Raw genomic sequence first — 18,782 nt, 5'->3', positions numbered from 1 at the left:
TTCGCCCAATCGGCCTCAGGACTGATAAGACAATTTGTCAGAAAGTAATCAGAGAAGGGGGCTTTGGCCATTAAAGTTCACCATGAGATGAACACCTCATATTTCTCCTCTTGCTATTCACTTTTTGAGTAGGCTACTTTGGGTCACAGAGTTCATAGGTTATTTTAGTCGCTAGACATTGTGCATTTATCTTCCTCTATTTTAGCTGATTTGTATTAAAACTCAAGTTCTACTTGGGGTCTCGTGATGCCAGGGACATTGTAATGCCTTTAAGAATTCTTAAAGAGGTAGTTCATTCAAAAAATGAAAATCTTTTACTCTAATGTTGTTCCAAACCTACTTGACTTTCTATCTCGTGCAGAACACAAAAGAAGATGTTTTGAAATGGTTGTCTCATTGTTGTTGTTTTTTTGTCCACAATGAAAGGCAATAGGATCCAGCATTGTTGTAGACTCCACTGGCTTTGATTGTATGGACAAAAACTGTTGAAACACATACACATAGTTCTGCAAGTTGTTTATTTCAATTCATACTTTTTTTGAAAATGCTATTATTACTCAAATTGACCCCAAACAAAAGAAATTATACTAAATTGAATACCAGTCACATGTCTAAGGGAAAGCCTTTGTGATAAAGTCAGAGATATCTGTCAAAAGGATTTTAATTACCTCAGATACGCATATTATCAAGCATATAAGCATATTATTAAGCATTGAAGATAAAATAAGAGGTTAACATTATGTTTACACATACATCATTGAGGTTTCTATATAGGGTATATGCCATTGGTTGGGAGCCACTGCCTAGTGATATGTATCCTTAAAGATACCTATAATGACAATGTCATTACAAACCTCTGACTTTCTTTCTTTTGCAGAACACAAAAGAGGATATTTTGAAGAATGTTGGTAACCAAACAGTTTTGGTGACCATTGATTTCAGGAGGAAAAAATGATTCATTACTCAAAATATCTTATTGGAGCTCATACAGGTTTGAAATGACATGGGGGTGATGACAGAATTGTCACTTTTGAGTGAACTCTTCTCTAAGGTATAATATGAACCTTTTAGGAGTAAATAAGGTAAAACACATATAAAACCTATAATACATAGCAAATTCTTTAAAATGCAGTAATGATTGTTCTATAGCTTGCTCTGCTTACTGGAAGGGTTTCTTTCTGCCTCTCCCTCTCACCTCCTCTCTGATCAGTATGCCTCCCCTGTGGTCACTTTCCTTCTCTGGCCCTTAATCCAATCCTGCCAAGTCCCCATAGTCACAGTGGACTTTTGAATTTTCTCTTTATACCCATGGAGTGCGCTCTTAATCGTCGGTTATTGCTTGCGATCGAATTTGTGGAGAGAGGGCAAGTCTTTAGTGATGTGATTTCGGGCACCTTAACCCAATCTGCTTCCAGAGCCTTTCTTTTACACTCTCCCTTTCATCTTGCCACAAAGCGATGGCATTTTAATTTTCATTCTCATGTTACACTTTATTTATTTAGCGGGCTGTTTTTTTCTCGCCTTCCACACAGATCCAGGTTGGTATTGATCACGGCAAATGACATTATTTTCCTCAAAGGAATTGTGGAGAGTATGTTTTTCTTTGAAATTCTTTTAAGGCAGATACGTCCTGGTTAATCTGGGCTGTGGTGAAGAAAAGACAAGCTGGTAATAAGTGTTTATGGATGTGCGAATGCTTCAATATGTGATATTGACTGTGTGCAATGTTGTTTTATGAGTGCGTGTGGTGTACAATCATTTAAAAAAAAGCAGAAGTAGAATTTGTCTGTTATTTTTAGGGTGTAACTGTGTTTCAGCAGTTGTTTATTCTTTAATGGATATATAGATTTTTACATAAGAGAAAAGAAAATGTACCAATAGATTCACAAGACTGTGGCTTTTCCTTGATTATCTGAGCATGTTTGATTATTTTCTATTTCTTTGGGAGTAAAGTTCCATAGTCTTGCTGGTTTTTCAAAAGACTTTCAGTTTCCCTTGTTTCATCACACAAATTGATTATATAATGAAATTACAAGGGAAATGAAACATTTACTTTAACTATAAAATAATTTATACATGGCTTCTGACATTATATGTGACTAAGCTTTGGAATTTCAACTAAATGCTATTGCTATGTGTGATAACTCATATATTAAGACATATGAATGTTACATACTACAAAACATTGAAAAGTGGCTAACTTTTCCAGTTTTATCGATTAAATCATTTCCAAAAATCTTCATGTGCTCATGTCCCCCATTTTTAAAAGGTGTTTATAAGTTCAACTATATTGCTCATAAACATTTCTACCAGTTTAGTCATTATTCCCATGCCAGTCAGTCTACTTCTTCAATCTTAGGTAAACAATGATTGATCAGATCTTCCTTCAGCTGCATTCCCGAACATGGATGTCTGGCGTATAGCCTGTGGGATCTGGGTGGAGAGACGGGGGCAGAGACGGCATTAACAAGCTTAATGAAACATGTCAGTGTGTTATTTTCCGCCTCCTGCCTTAGTCACAGCGAGTCAAAGCCCTCCTGCCAGGAAAGCCCATTGTTAAGATGCTGGATTAGCTTTAAGTCCCAGGAGTCCTGCTCCTCTTCATCTCCATCCGTCACTGTCAACACCGAAAGGGTTTTCACACACACGCATGCACAATCATACATTTATCTCTTGACCTTGCTGACATGTATTGCCTCTTATGTATTGCCGCTTGCATAACATATTCTCATATACACACGTAGGTGGACGTCTGCCCATTAAGGCCTCCGCGGGTTGCTGGACAGTTGTGTCAGGTGGTCAGTGGGTACATGCACTGTGGCAGGACCTCTCCGGCCGTGACGCTGTAGACAGGAATGGAGGGGGCTACAACCCATGAGGTCAAAGTTCTTGACATAGATTTTCACACAGTGGGCAGGCTGTAATTAACTAGCTGATTGACAAGAGTATGACAGCAACACGGAAAGGAGAATAAGCCGTCGCACCGCTGTCAAGCACAACAGATAGACAGTTGGAAGGCCTTGGTTCAGTTTTACTGTGGACAAGAGTGACCTTCTGGATTCTGACCCTCTGTCATGAATCGCAACTACTAATTCAAATTAATCCGCATCAGTTCAGTTTAAAGCATGTACTATACTCTAATTTCTCTTTTTCGTTGTATAAATACAGAAATACTTTGTCAATACATGATAGACATTATAAGGAGTTTTGATATTTTGAAGAATTACACAGGCATATGACTAATATAATCATAAACCTTATAATACCCCCCATTCCTTCTATCTCTTTGTACTGTATAATAATTTAAAAGTTTTATTTCAGCTTTAAAGGCATAGTTCATACAAAAATGAAAATGCTGTCATCATTTATTCCCCCTCAAGTTGTTTGTGAACCCGTATGAATTTCTTTCTTCTGCTGAATACAAAATAAGATATTTTAAGGAATATGGGTAACCAAATCTATCCATCTATCTATCCATTTGTCCGTCCGTCCGTCCATCCATCCATCCACATTTTAAGATATTTTCTATATTAAAAGGTACACACATCATCAAAGCAATGTTCTGACTTTCTGTTTAGTTTGTAGTATATTTGTAAATCCCTGCAGAGTGGATGGGTCTCCAATGCCCAGATCCTGATCTATGCTTAGCCTACAGTCTTAGCAATTTTCAGGCTTAAGTTTGAACCTTTCCCAAAACAATCCTTAAAAAATTCTAATGTGTGCGCTGATTTTGTGTTTTGTTTTCATTTCATCACGATAGAAATCTATATGGAATCAATGGGCCTCATCAACTGTTTGGTACCCATATTCTTCAAAATATCTTATTTTGTGTTTATCTGAAGAAAGTAATTCATACAGTATCGGAACAACTTCAGGGTGAGTAAATGATGACAGAATTAACATTTTTCAGTAAACTTATTTTTCATAATAAATGCATAAATAAAAAAAATGTTTTTTATAAAATGCATAAATAAAATGATTAAAAGAAATGTAATATATAAATAAATAAATATTAATAAATACATGTTTAACTTTCATGTTCTTTTGGATAATTAAAACATATCTTTATTTGTTCAATTTGTGTAGTCAAGGCACTTGCTGTCTGGTTTATAGTGTGACATTAGACTAGGGTGCAGCCTGTCTATCATCTTTACATCTAACAACCGAGGGAGGGTTTGCCTCTGCCCGAGAGGTAACATAGCTCTTTTATAGTTAACATGTTCACCTTTGAAGAATACACTTAAAAGGGGAAAATCAGAGGAATTAAATGGTGTGTCTCCCCCTTGCTTCTGAGGGGACATTTTCTACTGCGGCACAAAGGGACGGGGATCACATTGCAGCGCTGCATTCAGTGGGCCACTTTGTTTTCAAATGGTTTTGTTAGTTGTGACACTGCAGACATCCAACACCTTCCAAGAATCTGAACCGCAAAAAGCTCTTGTTCTCTGGCGAGTAACCCAGAAACAGACCCGGGGGGCCAAAGTCTGTGCTGTGCTGTGTCACGGTAAAAAGCTTCCCTCAGGTGATCTTCCTTCCCCTGTTCCTGCCTCCAGGGCTTCTGGGGTGTTTAAGCAGCTTAACACAGTTGCTAAACAGCTCTATCAATGAGAAGAGGTGCTTGCTGTTTCACATGTCCCACTCAAGCCTTCTTCTTGACCTCTGACATAGCTGAAGACTAAGACGCAAGTGTACATAAACCAACTTAAAGGGATAGTTCACCCAAAAATGACAATTCTGTCATCATTTACTCACCCTCTTTTCATTCAAACCTGTACGACTTTCTTTCTTCTGTGGAACATAAAAGAAGATATTGTCTCAGTGTTTTTTGTTCATACAATAGAAGCCAATGGTTATCAAATCTGTTTAGTTACAAACATTCATCAAATGTTCATCTTTTTTTGAGTTGTGCAGAAGAAAGTAACTCATACAGGTTTGGAATAACACAAGGGTGAGTAAATGATGACAGAATTTTCATTTTTGGGTGAACTATCCCTTTAAATGGACATTCAATAGTCTTATAGTGGGAATTGATCTACTTTCTCTAAGAGACTTTTCAGGACAATTTACATTTTCAAACATGTCTTGGTATTTGGTTTATCCAAATACATGCAGAACTCTGGAAGTTTGTGTAAAAACTGATGATCTGAATGTTGATTCAAAGAACATTTTGTGCTTCAACAAAACATCTGACTGTTTGTGAAGTCACATGATCAATGCCACAAGTGAATATTTATCTTAAATCTCTTAAACATCTATTTAAAAAATCGTATTTCTTAAACATTTATAAATTATTTAGTCAGTTTCCTTGTGTTACATTTTTCACTATCCTTAAACTTTGTTTATTTCCTATTTTAAATAATTAAAAAAAAAAATTACCTGGAATTTTTTAATCTCAATGTACTCCTTATGAAAAACATTTCTTTTTTCAGCCCTAAAACTGATTTATCAATGATAAGAATAGCATTTTTGGTGCATAATTGAGTTTTGGGAGCCAGAAGGTTTCCAATTAGAGCTTATACGCTGGACAGTGAAGGTATCTTTCCAGAAAGACAGTCAGAAAGACAGAATAACAGACAGACAGAAAGACAGACAGACAGAGAGAGAGTTTAGTGTGGGCCATAGACGCAAGCAGCAGAAAGACTATCCACTGCATTAACCTTCTCTGGTCCTGCCAGAACTCTTTCTGCACTCTTCTTTCAGCAAGACCCAAGGGAGGGTAACTCTGAGCCTGGCCCATTCTCCGTGAGAACTTTGATTTCCTATTAGGTTCCTGCAGCGGAGGGGGGACCCGCTCGTCTCACGTTCGACGACAGGCTCTGCACAGGACAATGGCTAGCCTCGGCCTGGATACAGGCCCTTTTGTTAGCCGTGCCATTTTGGTTTCGCCCCTGTCTCCCTGGCAGGGCAGAGCCTTCACATCTCCTGCTCTTCCCCAAAGTACACACTTTTGGATTGGGGGGGGGGGGGGGGGGGGGGGGGGGGAGCAGGGAGGGGGAAGAGCTAGACTGGTTGTCTATACATCAAGAAAAGAAAAGACAGAAGAGCAATGCCACTGGTAAAGTTTTGACACGCTGTTCATCACCTCATGAAGGAAGCTACAATGGTTAGTTTATGCAACATCTATAGAGCAAACAATGTAGATAGTTACTGTCTATAAATGTAATATGCATTTTTTTTTATCATGTGGCTAAGCTGAAACTAATCTCACAAGAGATTTTTAACGTAAGTGTCAAAAACTGCAGTCATTAATTGATATTCTGTCAGCATATGTGCTATTTTCCAATCCAATACATTGAAAAAGATTTGTCCTGCATGCCAGTTGTTTAATGTTATAGGGGCTGTTTGCATTGGCTTTAATTGCATGGTGATCAAAAAATTGTAATTTTGTAACAAATTTAACTTCAGGGTGTCTTGTGCAGAAAAATGAACTAGGGTGGGAAGGTGAAGAGAGAGAGAGAGAGAGAGAGAGAGAGAGAGAGAGAGAGAGAGACACTGATTGACAGATGCAGTGAAGCAGCACTGATCTGAAGAGGGGGGAAGCATCCCTCAGGAGAAGAGCAAGAGGATGTGGATTGAGTCTGATGATGTGAAAACAAGGGATACAGGGATAATCTGCAGGGAGGGAAGATGAGCTCGAGTATGGGAGACACAGAGAGCTTTCCCATGCTCACCCTGAACAAACTGCTCCACAACAATCAACACAGATCCACATGATACTGTATCCACTGCCAATCACCTTCACTTCTCCAGGACTGAGACATATAGAAATGTATTATATTACCGTGCATGTCAAAGAAATAATATGTTGATAAACAGAATATATTTGAACTAATATGCACACGCACACACACACACACACGCACGCACGCACGCAGGCACGCATGCATGCAAATAAATACTAATAAATATAAATAAACATATCAATTATATGGTAACACTTTACAATAAGGTTAATTTGTTAACATTAGTTAACTAGTTAACATGAACTAAGAATGAACAATACTTCTTCAGCATTTATTAATCTTAGTTAATATTAATTTCAACATTTACTAATATGTTATTAAAATCAAAGGTTGCATTTTGTTAACATTAGTTAATGTTTTGATCTACACACTAAAATGACATGCACAGCACAATTATTTAAACTGACACACTGAGAGCAAAACCTCTTCTCAAGTCTCCAAAAGTCTAAACACATTTTCTGCTTTACACACATTTTGCAATTCAAAATGGCACTTTTTTAAATGCACTGAACACGGTTCTCTGCATAAGACACAACAATCTGACATAAAGTCACATGTTTGCCATTTCAAAACACTGCCATTCAAAATGACACTACATGAGCTAATTGGCCAATACATGTGCACCTGCCAAACACCACAGTGGTTAATTGTTAACACTTTCAGTTTACTGTTTTTTTTTTCTTTGTGAGCATATTTTTGTCCTGTTGTGCATATGTTGCACTGACTTGTTTGGTGAAAAAAATAAATAAAATTGTGTAGCCTATCTGCAAATATTTCTGTGCATGTGAACAATCTGAAGAATTTTCTACAATTTTAACTATTTTAGTATGATGATGGCAAATCATACTAAAGATGAGAGTGCTTTTCATTTTCCCCAACAGTGTGTAGTTGGTCAGACAAAAATCTGGTAATATGAATGAGGTGTGCATTTTCGTGCAAAAGTTTGATTTTGATAATGCTATATGTAGTTTTGGTTGCAGTGCTTCATTTTGCAGGATATAGGTATTTTGCAGTTTGGGTGTGTGGTTTTGTGAATTGTGTTAAGTATTTTGATAAAACCAGCCTAGTTTGCAAAATTGTGTGTTAGCAATTGGAAAAAACTAGTATGAACAGCTGTATTTTTATTAACTAATATTAACAAAGATTAATAAATAATGTATTGTTCATTGCAAGTTCATGTTAGTTAATACATTAACTAATGTTAACTAATGAACCTTATTGTAAAGTGTTACCAATTATACTTGTTTGTTAAATAAAACACATTTACAAAACATATAAATAAATTCTTTGTTTTTCACACAATATTATAATTTTCTAATTGATCTGTAGTGCATTTCACAATACAAATTGTTTCAATGCAGTGTTCTTAAAGAAAATAGTGTCGATCAGTGCAAGCTGTGATGAGAAACTCCCTAGAAAGATACATTTTTCAAAGAACACTTAAAAAATCACAAAGCTATACTATGCAGATTTATTATTATTATTCATTTATTATTGGTTTCACTTTACAATAAGGTTCATTAGTTAACTACATTAGTTAGCATGAACTAAAAATGAACTGTACTTATACAGCATTTTTAAACTTTGTTAATGTTAACAAATATTGCTCATGGTTAGTTCATGTTAGTTAATAATGAACCTTATTGTAAAGTGTTACCAAATATTCTCTCAATTTTTCCACAGACGCTATAGCACCCCCTTGAGGTCCCCTGGGGGTTCACAGACAGCTGTTTTTAAATCTGTGCTATGGGTTGCTCTTATGGTACTGGAGCTTCTGGAAGGTTTTCATTGTTTAACTTTACAGATGTGGTCCCTTTATGAAAAAGTATTATTCAAAAAAATCTCATTTAGTTTTTTCACCAAAAAATAGCATATAGGTTTGGAATGAGGGTGAGTAAATAGTAGCAAACTTTGCTGTATAGTGGATACATTTACACATTTGGCAGATGCTTTTATCCAAAGCGACTTACATTGCATTTTAAGGTACACATTTACATTCTTATCAGTTCTTGCTTTCCCTGGGAATCAAACCCATGACCCTGGCGTTGCAAACACCAACGCTCTGTTTGAGCTACAGGAAAGTATAGCTAAAAATAGCTCTTGGGTTTGCAGAGTAATGTTTTGGAAGATGGGAATGGTTGGTGCTGAGAGGCTTGAGCTGCTAGGACGCCTGCTGGCTGGTTAACTAATTAGCTCTTTTGTATCTTGAGTGAATCTGGGCTGTATTAATGCAACATGGAAGTCACTCTGTAAGTGTTGGGCACAAACTACTTAAAAAGAGGTCACATTTTCTAAGTATACCCTGCAGGCACGACTCCCTCCACTCCACTCCCATGTCTCACACTCATATTGCAGCCGGGATGCCTACAAAATATCGACACTGTGATGACACTGAGTGTTGTTATGCCACTGAGGAAATAGGGAACTCAACACGACTGTAAATCCCAGTGCTTTTACTTTAGCAGGCTGACTTGTGAAGTTGGAATAAACTATAAATTTCAAACAAGACCTGCATGTTAAGCTTGAATTCAGCAGAGGTCATTCTGCTCAGGTTTCACTCTCTTTTCCTTATAATGACAGCTCGAAACCTTGTGTCTGGTGACTCATCAGTGATTCAGACATCTCTTTTTCTCCATGAAAAAAAAAAAAAAAAAACGCAAACTCCTTAGTCAGTACTTAGCATCTATCCATCTATCTGTCTATCCATCTACCGTATCTATCTATCTATCTATCTATCTATCTATCTATCTATCTATCTATCTATCTATCTATCTATCTATCTATCTATCTATCTATCTATCTATCTATCTATCTATCTATCTATCTATCTATCTATCTATCTATCTATCTATCTATCTATCTTTTCCATCTCTCTGCCCTGCATGACACTGTTCGATTTGCAAAGTTGCTTTCCACAACTCTCCATTGTCAGAGGCTCCTCTCCGGGTGCTGAATAGATGAATGGAAATGGGGAGGAAAAAAAGAAAAGGGGTCGGACATGTATCCCTAATTGGGAGTGGGAGGGAGAAAAGGTGGGCGGGGGGCACGGTTGTCTCTGCGTACAGCTGAAAGCGATATCCTTGTCTCCCCTAGCTTGCCCCACTCCCCTCTGCTCCACCCACAGGATACCTGAGAGTGAGGGTCTCTGGGGAACTGGACTAGGGGAGGCTTTCAGTGGCCATGAAAGGAGAGCGGAATAAAACACAAGAAAACTCCTGACAATATACAGTATCCCTCCCTAGAGCATGGCTCACAGCTGAAACACTATATGTGCAGCCACTGTACAATGGGGGCAAGAGTCCCTTAATAGATGCGTGGCCTTCACAGGTGAGTGGGTGGGACAGCCAGTGCTCTCCAAGCCTGGCAGAGTTAAATGAGTTCAAGGCATTGAGAGAGATGAGAGGGGCAAGAGAGGTCCTGGTGCATGATTTCAGTTTACATGCCTTCCTTTAGGAAGAATTACAGATGCTGAATAAATCAAATATAATTTTCTGAACGAAATCACAATACTTCAGAGCTTTGGTTGATTACAGAGAACGATCAAACTGAAAACATCAGCAAATAATTATTAGTGCACTGAAAAAAAGGTGAATAGGATTTAACAATATTCACTCCGAAATTGCAAATAATTACAAAGAAATTACAAGTAACGCATTGAATTAAACATGAAATTTTGCAGCAGAAAGAATGAAATACATTTTCTTGCAAACCGACCTCCAATAATCTTTGTTCATAACTTCAAAAAGTCATTTTTTACAGTGTACAAGCATTTGGCTTATGGGTGAATAATAATAATTTTATAGGCATCCTATGATCATGAAGTTCATGACTGCATATCAATTCTGCATCCAGAGAAAAACCCACACAGGAGGCTCTTAGATGGGGTTTACACCACAAACCCAATCATTCTCAGTGTCTCCCCCTGTAATCTATATAAGTCAAAGCATTCACCACTAGTTTTAAAGAAAGAATTGCCCTTCATGTTCTGAGGTGTGACTGGAAAAAGGGCCTCCAGCGCTACAAGAGCCAATTTTTTTACCTCAACCATTCACTACCACAGCCTCTCGTTCATCGGAAGGGGAACAGCACGCTGGACGTAACTCAACCCACGAGGAAGTCGACAAAAAGGATAAACGCCCCTACAGTTTAGGTGTTTCCTATACATATGCACACACATCCATATCCTCACAATGAATGTAACTGATGCTCAAAGGGCATTGACCGTCAATATAATTGGCCTCACCATTGTGTATCTTTGAATGAGACGGTTACCCAAGAAGCCTCATGTTGGTGTAGGTACGTCCACTTTGAACATTTTGCAGACACAAAAGGGCAGCCACAGGAGAAACAAAGATGTGTTGAATCACCACTGCTCTTTCAGTTTCTTTTTACGGCATGCTGAAAGACACTGAGATGGGTTAGACAAGGCTAGCTAACAAATGGCTAATCCATCCATTTTTTTTCTGCAGATTTTTTGCAATTAAAATGATATAGCATTAAATACGTTTCAAAAAGGAATATTCCAGGTCCAATACAAGTTAAGATAAATCAACAGTAGTTGTGACACTGTTGATTACCATAAAAATGAATTTCAAACAAAAAAATGGTTTGCAGTGAGGCACTTACAAAAGAAGTGAATGGGGCCAGTCCTTAGGCACTGTTTTATTAGTGCCTTTTTCAATAGTATAGACACAAAACATAAACATAATCTGCTATGTAAAATTATATCCAATTTCACAACTTTGTTGCCTTAAAATGACCATACAGATGAAAAGAACAATTATACTATATATCTTAAATAATTTAACAGTGATTTTATACAATTATAAGCTTCACATTTTTAAATAGGCGGCATTCACTTCCATTGCAAGTGCTTCAACTTAACTTTAAATCGGACTTTTTTATTATTATTATCAACATTGTGCAGCGAATGCTGTTGATTGAGTTGAACATGGAATATTATGTTAAGTGCATTCATATCTGTTGCATGTTCAGCAGATACTTATACCAATGTTTTCAAACACTTTTTCAAAACTGTGTGAACATCATTTTTTTGGTTAAGAGCATTCATGAATAACATTATCATGATTCCACAAGAATAATCCTGGCTATCTAGGTTACATTGATACGCATCATCAGAGACTGCAGACTTAGTGTTCACAGGAAGCCTATGCATTATTCATACCTCTTATTCATCGGCTCATGTGACGTTTTCTATTATTTTCTCCCCTTGCTTAGATAACAATCTTTTTTAAAAAGGCCACAAAGCTTTTTTTAACCATGTAGTTGTGATACATGCACAGGTGTATACGTTTCTATCAACAACGGCCTCTAATACATTGCTTGACGTTAATATTTTATAGAGTTGTCTCCATAAGCTGACATCCAAATGCTAACAGTTACCTGGCACAAGTCTGTCAGGTCAGTGTTTACATAGTCGAGAATGAGTCTCTCTGTGCACTAACATGTTACAGTGAATTTTTTCTCCATTTCTCATTCACTTTCTGCACTTGCATTAAAGTTGTCTTTTTTCCTCTCTTTTGAATGCCTTGTTCACCTCACCCCCACATGCCCTCTTCTATCTTTTTCTGTCTTGCTCTATGGTTGTTGCTACTGTCTCGAAGCAGATGGAGAGTACGGCCCAGTTTTAGCTTTTGTTCCAATGTCCCCAGAGAGTCCGGGCCCTTTCCTTGGCTCCTCCCACTCCCCTTATCTCCAATGAACTTTAGGAACCACACTTTTCAACTAAGCATAGGAATGAGCATGTGCTCGGCTTGCAGTTTACATTGTTGTACTCACTTTTTAACACTTTACCTGTTCAGTGTGCATACCTGATGTTCTGAAATATGTACGTCTAGCCCTGAATGAAGAGGAGGTTGATCTTCATGGTGGAGGTTCTTCATAATCTGTCCATCATTTTGAAGAATGGTTGAAGAACTATAGAAGAGCAAAAGCAAACTATTCCCCAGCACCTCACACACAAACACACTATAGGGGGAAATAAAGTGCGATAGAATTCAAAGTTTTAGAGTACATAAAGCTGAAAAAGTCACTTAACTATGCTCTTCCTACATTTTCTGTTATTGTCAAACAAAAACAGTCAACGTGTATGCAGCGGTAGAGACCATCAGTGTGAAGTTGAGAAAGGTCCAGGCTTTTCTGTCTACATAACATATTAACCGTATCAAGACACATTGTGTTGCCATAACTGTCTTAGAATTTACATCGAATATAGCCTATATGTTGGTTTTGTAGGGTACTATGAATGTTTAAATGAAGTTGAAAAGCAACACGACAGAACCATTGCGCGCGAGCCTCTCAGATTCAATTGCGTAAGAAATTAAGCGGTATTTGTTTATGTTTTTCCTTCAACGCTCTACCTCAATATTTAATGAGCTGTGAAACCTCAACTCAGGCAGGCTCCCAGCTGTTGTCAGGAATAGCCTACTCCATGAGTAAAACGAAAAAAGACGTTGGTGTCACCGATGCTGTGGTAGCCTATAAGGGCACGCGAGGGTCAACTGACAGTTATAAAACAAGTATCCACTCAAGACTCGACAAAAGTAAAGAGGTGTTCGATCATTTAAAATAAAATATAAGTTAAAAAACAACAACAACAACAACAACCATTTCGTATCCGTAGCATTACAGTATTTTCCCTTTTTTATCTATTATTTATTAATTAAAACAAGCAAAAGATTTAGACCAAATGCACCATAAAATTATTGCATAATAATCACCTTCCTCTTTCAAACCACAATAGGGCTGATTGCTGATGTAGGCAAATTCGAATCAGTTAAAAAAAAAGAAAAGAAAAAAGAAATGGTCCAGAAGTATAGTAGCCTATAGGCTATAGTCTATACAAACAGGGTTGTTTTTATAAATTTTAATGAGATATAAGGACAAAGGTTTTCCGCAAAACGCAAGTCACACATAAATCTACATCATTTTCCACCAAAGGCGAAAAAAAAAAAAAAAAATCGTAAATAATGAGAACACTGGACCATAGTTTGTCAGATAAAAAAAAAGGTGTATAATGCTATAAAATTGCCTTCGTGGGAGACCTGGTATAAAGGTACAAGTTTTTGTGGCAAATTTAATATCTAACAAACATTATGTAGCCTATTGGAGTAATATAAAGTAGATATTAAAAGTGCTCTCTTCCTCATTGTCCAGTGGCTCGTTTAGATCTGCTCTATTGTCACATATTGAATGTTGCATGCAAGTACATTATAGTGAACCTGTCAGTTCTATGTGTGCATATAAGTTTCTTAAAGTAGCACAACTTAATAAAACTAACAATATAACTGCAGAGCCCTTTAAAAGCATAACTATTTTATAACTTTTAAGCGTATCGACATGTTCCAAAGTAATAATTTTCCAAGCCTTTTTTTTTGTGTGTGTTGAGCAGACCGGACATATGGTGAAAGCTTCAGCACGACTGAACCTGACAGGTCCTGTAAGTTGTAACTATGCACTTATCTTGCCAATTACAGATCTAAGTGATACTTTAAGAAATAACCAGACAGTCTCCGTCGTATAATACCGTACGCTGTTATGTAAAGCGGGGTATAGAAACATGTAGGCTAAATGGAAACAGACAGTTTTACGCTTAAGAATAATATGATCAAATTCGCCTGCTAAATGCAGGTGATAAACTTTTCACAGTTTGTTAAGCATCAGCTAGGCTACTCCCAATTTACAGGCGCGTGGTCGCGAAATCTGAGCGCGTTTGTCGTTTGAGGGACGCATGTAACAGGACGGCACAGATGGTCGCGCGGTTCACTAGAAGATAAAGGTATTATGGATAAGGTTGTGAATAATTTAGCGTTCTGAGCGTGTGCATGATATTCCCTATTATTCTCGATGTTAATCTGGATAGGGATCGCAGACACATGGCTCAAGTGATTGGTTAAACGCAGGGGTGGAGACACAAAAAAGCAGGTACGCAGCGCCCACTTTCATTAATAATTCCTGAGCAATTCCAGTGAAGTCTTTCAATGGAACGGACAAAAAAAGTTTTGGAAAATTACGTATCCCTTCTATTCCTAAAGGAACTATGTCAGTAGCTTATACAATTTACAATGTGCGTGACTCGTAAGTGTAATAATGTTGAAAGAATAAACATGCCCTATACTATATTTAAATGAGCGGATCAAAATAAGCTTTTGTAAAAATAGCCTGATTCACTTGGGGTAAATTGAGGTTTTAAAATGATAAATGTTGTTCATAAATACATGTGTAAAAAAAATATTTTATTAAACACGTAGCCTATTTTAGTGGTCTCACTGTAAAAACATATGACCAATAAGTCATGACATGTTTTTAGCATTGCTTTAACTTATCAAAATAAGTTAAGTAATTTTCAACTTTTTTATAAATTATACAAGATTCCACTAATTTGCTAAGTCAGTTTAATGTAGGCTAATTTATGTTGAAATGACTTAAACATCCAAGTTGATTGTAGCATACTTTAAAAATTAAGGCTACAGTGCTGTAGCAATTTTTGTTTTATACAAAAACAACAACAACAACAACAAAAGAAGGCTATATGTAAGTCCCCTTTTAGTTTAAGACAATTATACGAGTTAGCGTGTTTGTGTGTATGGTGTAGCCTACTACGTCAGCATGTGTACTTTGGTGCGTGCTGGCGGGCGTGTGAGCGCGTGTGTGGCAGACTCACTGAGCGAGTGTATAGTCTCTCGAGTCAGGTCCTGTGGGACTCCACTCAGTGCGCTCACCAGCTGACAGCGCGTGCTTCCAGGAGGACACCCAACACCACTTGACACGGGTCGGCCAGCAATTTTGTAAAAAATAATAAACGCTTCAATTACAGTTAAAACAATTTCTTTAATAAACATGAGGTTACGCATAGATAAGAAGCGTTTTAAACAATTAAAATCCTTTCATACGCAAAATCAAATAGTTCATGATGTTTGTCATGGCTCGAGGGTAGAGAAGCTGACAGTTGGCATAGCCTACTGAGCACGCGTTAAGAAAACCGTAACGTTTGTGCTAAACGTCTTTAGAGAAGTGTTTTCAAACTCTGAGCAAATGAAAAAAATAACGTTGAAACTAAGTTACAAAATCAAATTTTTGGTAGTTTTAGAGTGACCGCACAAAAACAGCGCATGCAGCTACAATAGTTACGTTTTCTCATTAAAGCAGGTTGTTGATGCTTACGTTTTTTTACGATTCGTACGAATTAAATCATACGAATTTTTACGAAATCGCAATCGTAAAACTTTTTCTCATGAGTTCGGGTTGGCCAAACGACGGAAACACAAACAACATAAGGAAATTAACTTAAAGAGGACGTTTACATTTTATTTGACAAATATCTTGATTAGCCTACAATTCCACAAGAAAAATATTTTTGAAACCAGAAGATAAAGAATGAAAAGATGAACTGACATTATGAGTTAATGGCATTATCAGTTTAATTCGTTTTTTTCTTTAATTATAGGTGTCACTGCATATTAAGTGTGTTGAAGTGTACAGCTCTAATGGTATTTCAGTTTTACAGTAGCCTATCTAATGGTAATGATTTCGTGTAAATAACACTTCAAATCAAAGGCTCCGATAATCACCAAAATGGTTTCACAGCCTGATGCCATAAAGAACCTTGTTAAGTTCCATAAATAACTTTCTTCTAAAATCAAGTTGTTGTGCTTTAAAGAACTCAACCAATACACTGATCTAATAAACATATGTACAATTAAAAAACATTCTCTAAAGAAAAAATAACCAACTTGATAAAGAGCTTAAATGTTTATTGTTTCACTGTACTCGCCAAAATATATACACTTAAAATAAAGGTTTATTTTCATCACCAAATGTTTTGATAGTTGTAATGATTAAATATCACATAAATTCCAACTAAAGTGTTCCAATTATAAATTATAACATTTGTAAAATGTAACATATATTTAGACCATTTGTTGCAATGTATATTGAAATGATTTAAACAATAAGATCTAGACATGTTATGAGACATAATGAAAAAGTGATATAAGAAGTATAACAGAGATAGAGATAATAGAGATAACTCAAAGAGACATGAGACATAATCATGTTAAATTTGCCTTTTTATTTCTACAATAAAACAAAACATACGAGTAGCAAAATTCCAATGTAAGGCAAAAATTGACAAGGCAAACGAAAATAAATAGCTTAGGCTACTTCAGCTACAGAAGCAGAACACAACTTTGCATTGAAATCAAATATTAAAAAGAACGGATGTACAAAATCTAATGGCTATATTAAATATATTCGTCAAATTGGCATTACTTCTACATAAACACAATTTCTTGTTCCACGACAAAAGAATGTTTCTCAAGCCTATGGCCCGTTTTTAAAGTGCACGTAAACTTTAGAAGTTGCAAATTCTTACAGGGTTCAAAATCAATCGTATCCATGAAATAGGCCCATGACAATCTTTTCTGAATAATAAACAGTTTCAAAAACTTTCAAGGAAGACAGTTTTATGCATGACATTCACATTCGAGCCCATGGCACTGCTGCTCGCGGCAGTTCACATGGCGTAGGGGTCTGGTCAATGTCACGAGAAGGCAACTAAATCTATTGGCGTCAGACACAACAACATCATTGTCAAAAGATCGTACAACAAATGGATAAATAAAGCAACCCATTACAAAGCCCAAATATACGATTGACGGACAGTCCAGTAGTGTGTTTTCTAAAAAGCGCGGTGCTTGGGCAGTTTCAGTTCCGAGAGCTCGTCTTCGCTCTGCAACTCCAAGTGCGCTTCGTCAGAGTCACTGAAGTGCGAGTGAGGGGAGAACTCTCCGTCGCTCCGGTTCGACCGAGGCGAGTCCTTGCTGGCCTCCGAACCGGACTTGCTCGTTCCAGAGGGCGATTGAAGCTCTTGCTCCATGAAAGAGGCGAATGTTCCATCATCGTACTGGTACGGGTAACCCGCGCCCGTGCCTCTCCGACAGGCGCTCGGTGATCCTCTGGGAGAGCGGTCCTCCTCGAACCCCTTGGCAGGCAGCAAGTCGCAGTTTGGCGGGTCGGCTTTAGCACCGGGGCCCTGAAGCAAGTCGGACAGGGCGTTGATGTAGATCTGGGCCATCTGTAGGGTTTCGTATTTGGAGAGCTTCTTGTCGTCATCGAAGGCTGGGATGACACTGCGCAGCGCGTCAAATGCGTGGTTCAATCCGTGCATCCTTCGCCTCTCCCGGGCATTGGCAGCCACTCGCCTCTGTTTCTGTACGCCGTTGGTCGCTTTGCTGGACGGGGCCCGCTGTCTGCCCTCATCTGCACCCACAGCTCCTTTAAGCCGGCAGAGCTCGCGTACTTTGACAGGACTCTTGCTGCTCTTCCTGAAGTTGGAAGCAGAGGACACGCCTTCCGAGCTCGAGCCGGGCGAGTGCAGCAGGTATTCGGCGTGTGCCGCGCAGGTGCCAGCCTGCACGGGAGCCAGCCAGGCGCGTGGGTCACTGCTGGCCATGAGTGCCAAAGCTGGTGGGTACTCGCGCTGCTCCCCCCGCCCCAAGCTTGGATGCTGGACGTCGAGTTCAACCACCTCCCTTGTCTCCGTGCTCATTCCATCCATTTTGTTGTTTTGTGCTTTTTGGAGGAGAGTGGGTGGCTATGGATATGGGAACGGGGTTTTTGCCGTGGAGGATTTCTCTTCTTACACCTGTGGTGAACAGGATTTCTTTACTGATGTCTCAGAGCGACTCGTCGGTTTTAAAAGCGGCACGCGCCGGGGAGCCCCCCTTCCCAAGCTGGTCGCGTGGCGCTTTGACCAATAAGAGCACGCGGGGCAGGCGCGTGTAGGCGACCAATGAGAAGTCGCAGCAAACCCGAGAGAGGTTATTATGCCTAAACTTTCTTTCTTTTCTTTTTTTTTTTTGATAATGTAGCGCTTCAAGCCTGTTTAACTACAGAATTATTATCACAATGGGTCGTCCCACAGGACGTAGGCCTACTCAGAATCGTAGGGACTGAATGAAGTTTTGTGGAAAGCCACCTTACAAGTTACGTTTAGAAAATTTTGTAGGCCTTTAATAC

At 38.2% G+C, this 18,782-nt stretch overlaps 1 protein-coding gene across 1 annotated transcript; it reads right to left on the bottom strand.

Moving 5' to 3' along the window:
* Positions 1-16,820: 16,820 nt before the first annotated feature.
* Positions 16,821-18,437, bottom strand: atoh1a (atonal bHLH transcription factor 1a). Its single transcript, XM_079898113.1, has one exon. The coding sequence runs from the start codon at positions 18,319-18,321 to the stop codon at positions 17,443-17,445; it is 879 nt and encodes a 292-aa protein (XP_079754239.1). The 5' UTR covers positions 18,322-18,437; the 3' UTR covers positions 16,821-17,442.
* Positions 18,438-18,782: the final 345 nt, after the last annotated feature.

Source organism: Squalius cephalus (genome assembly GCF_949319135.1).
Source record: "Squalius cephalus genome assembly, chromosome: 16".
In the NCBI taxonomy this organism is placed as follows: domain Eukaryota; kingdom Metazoa; phylum Chordata; class Actinopteri; order Cypriniformes; family Leuciscidae; genus Squalius; species Squalius cephalus.
Note: the sequence above shows the minus strand (reverse complement) of the source record. Positions and strands in the feature narration are given on the sequence as shown.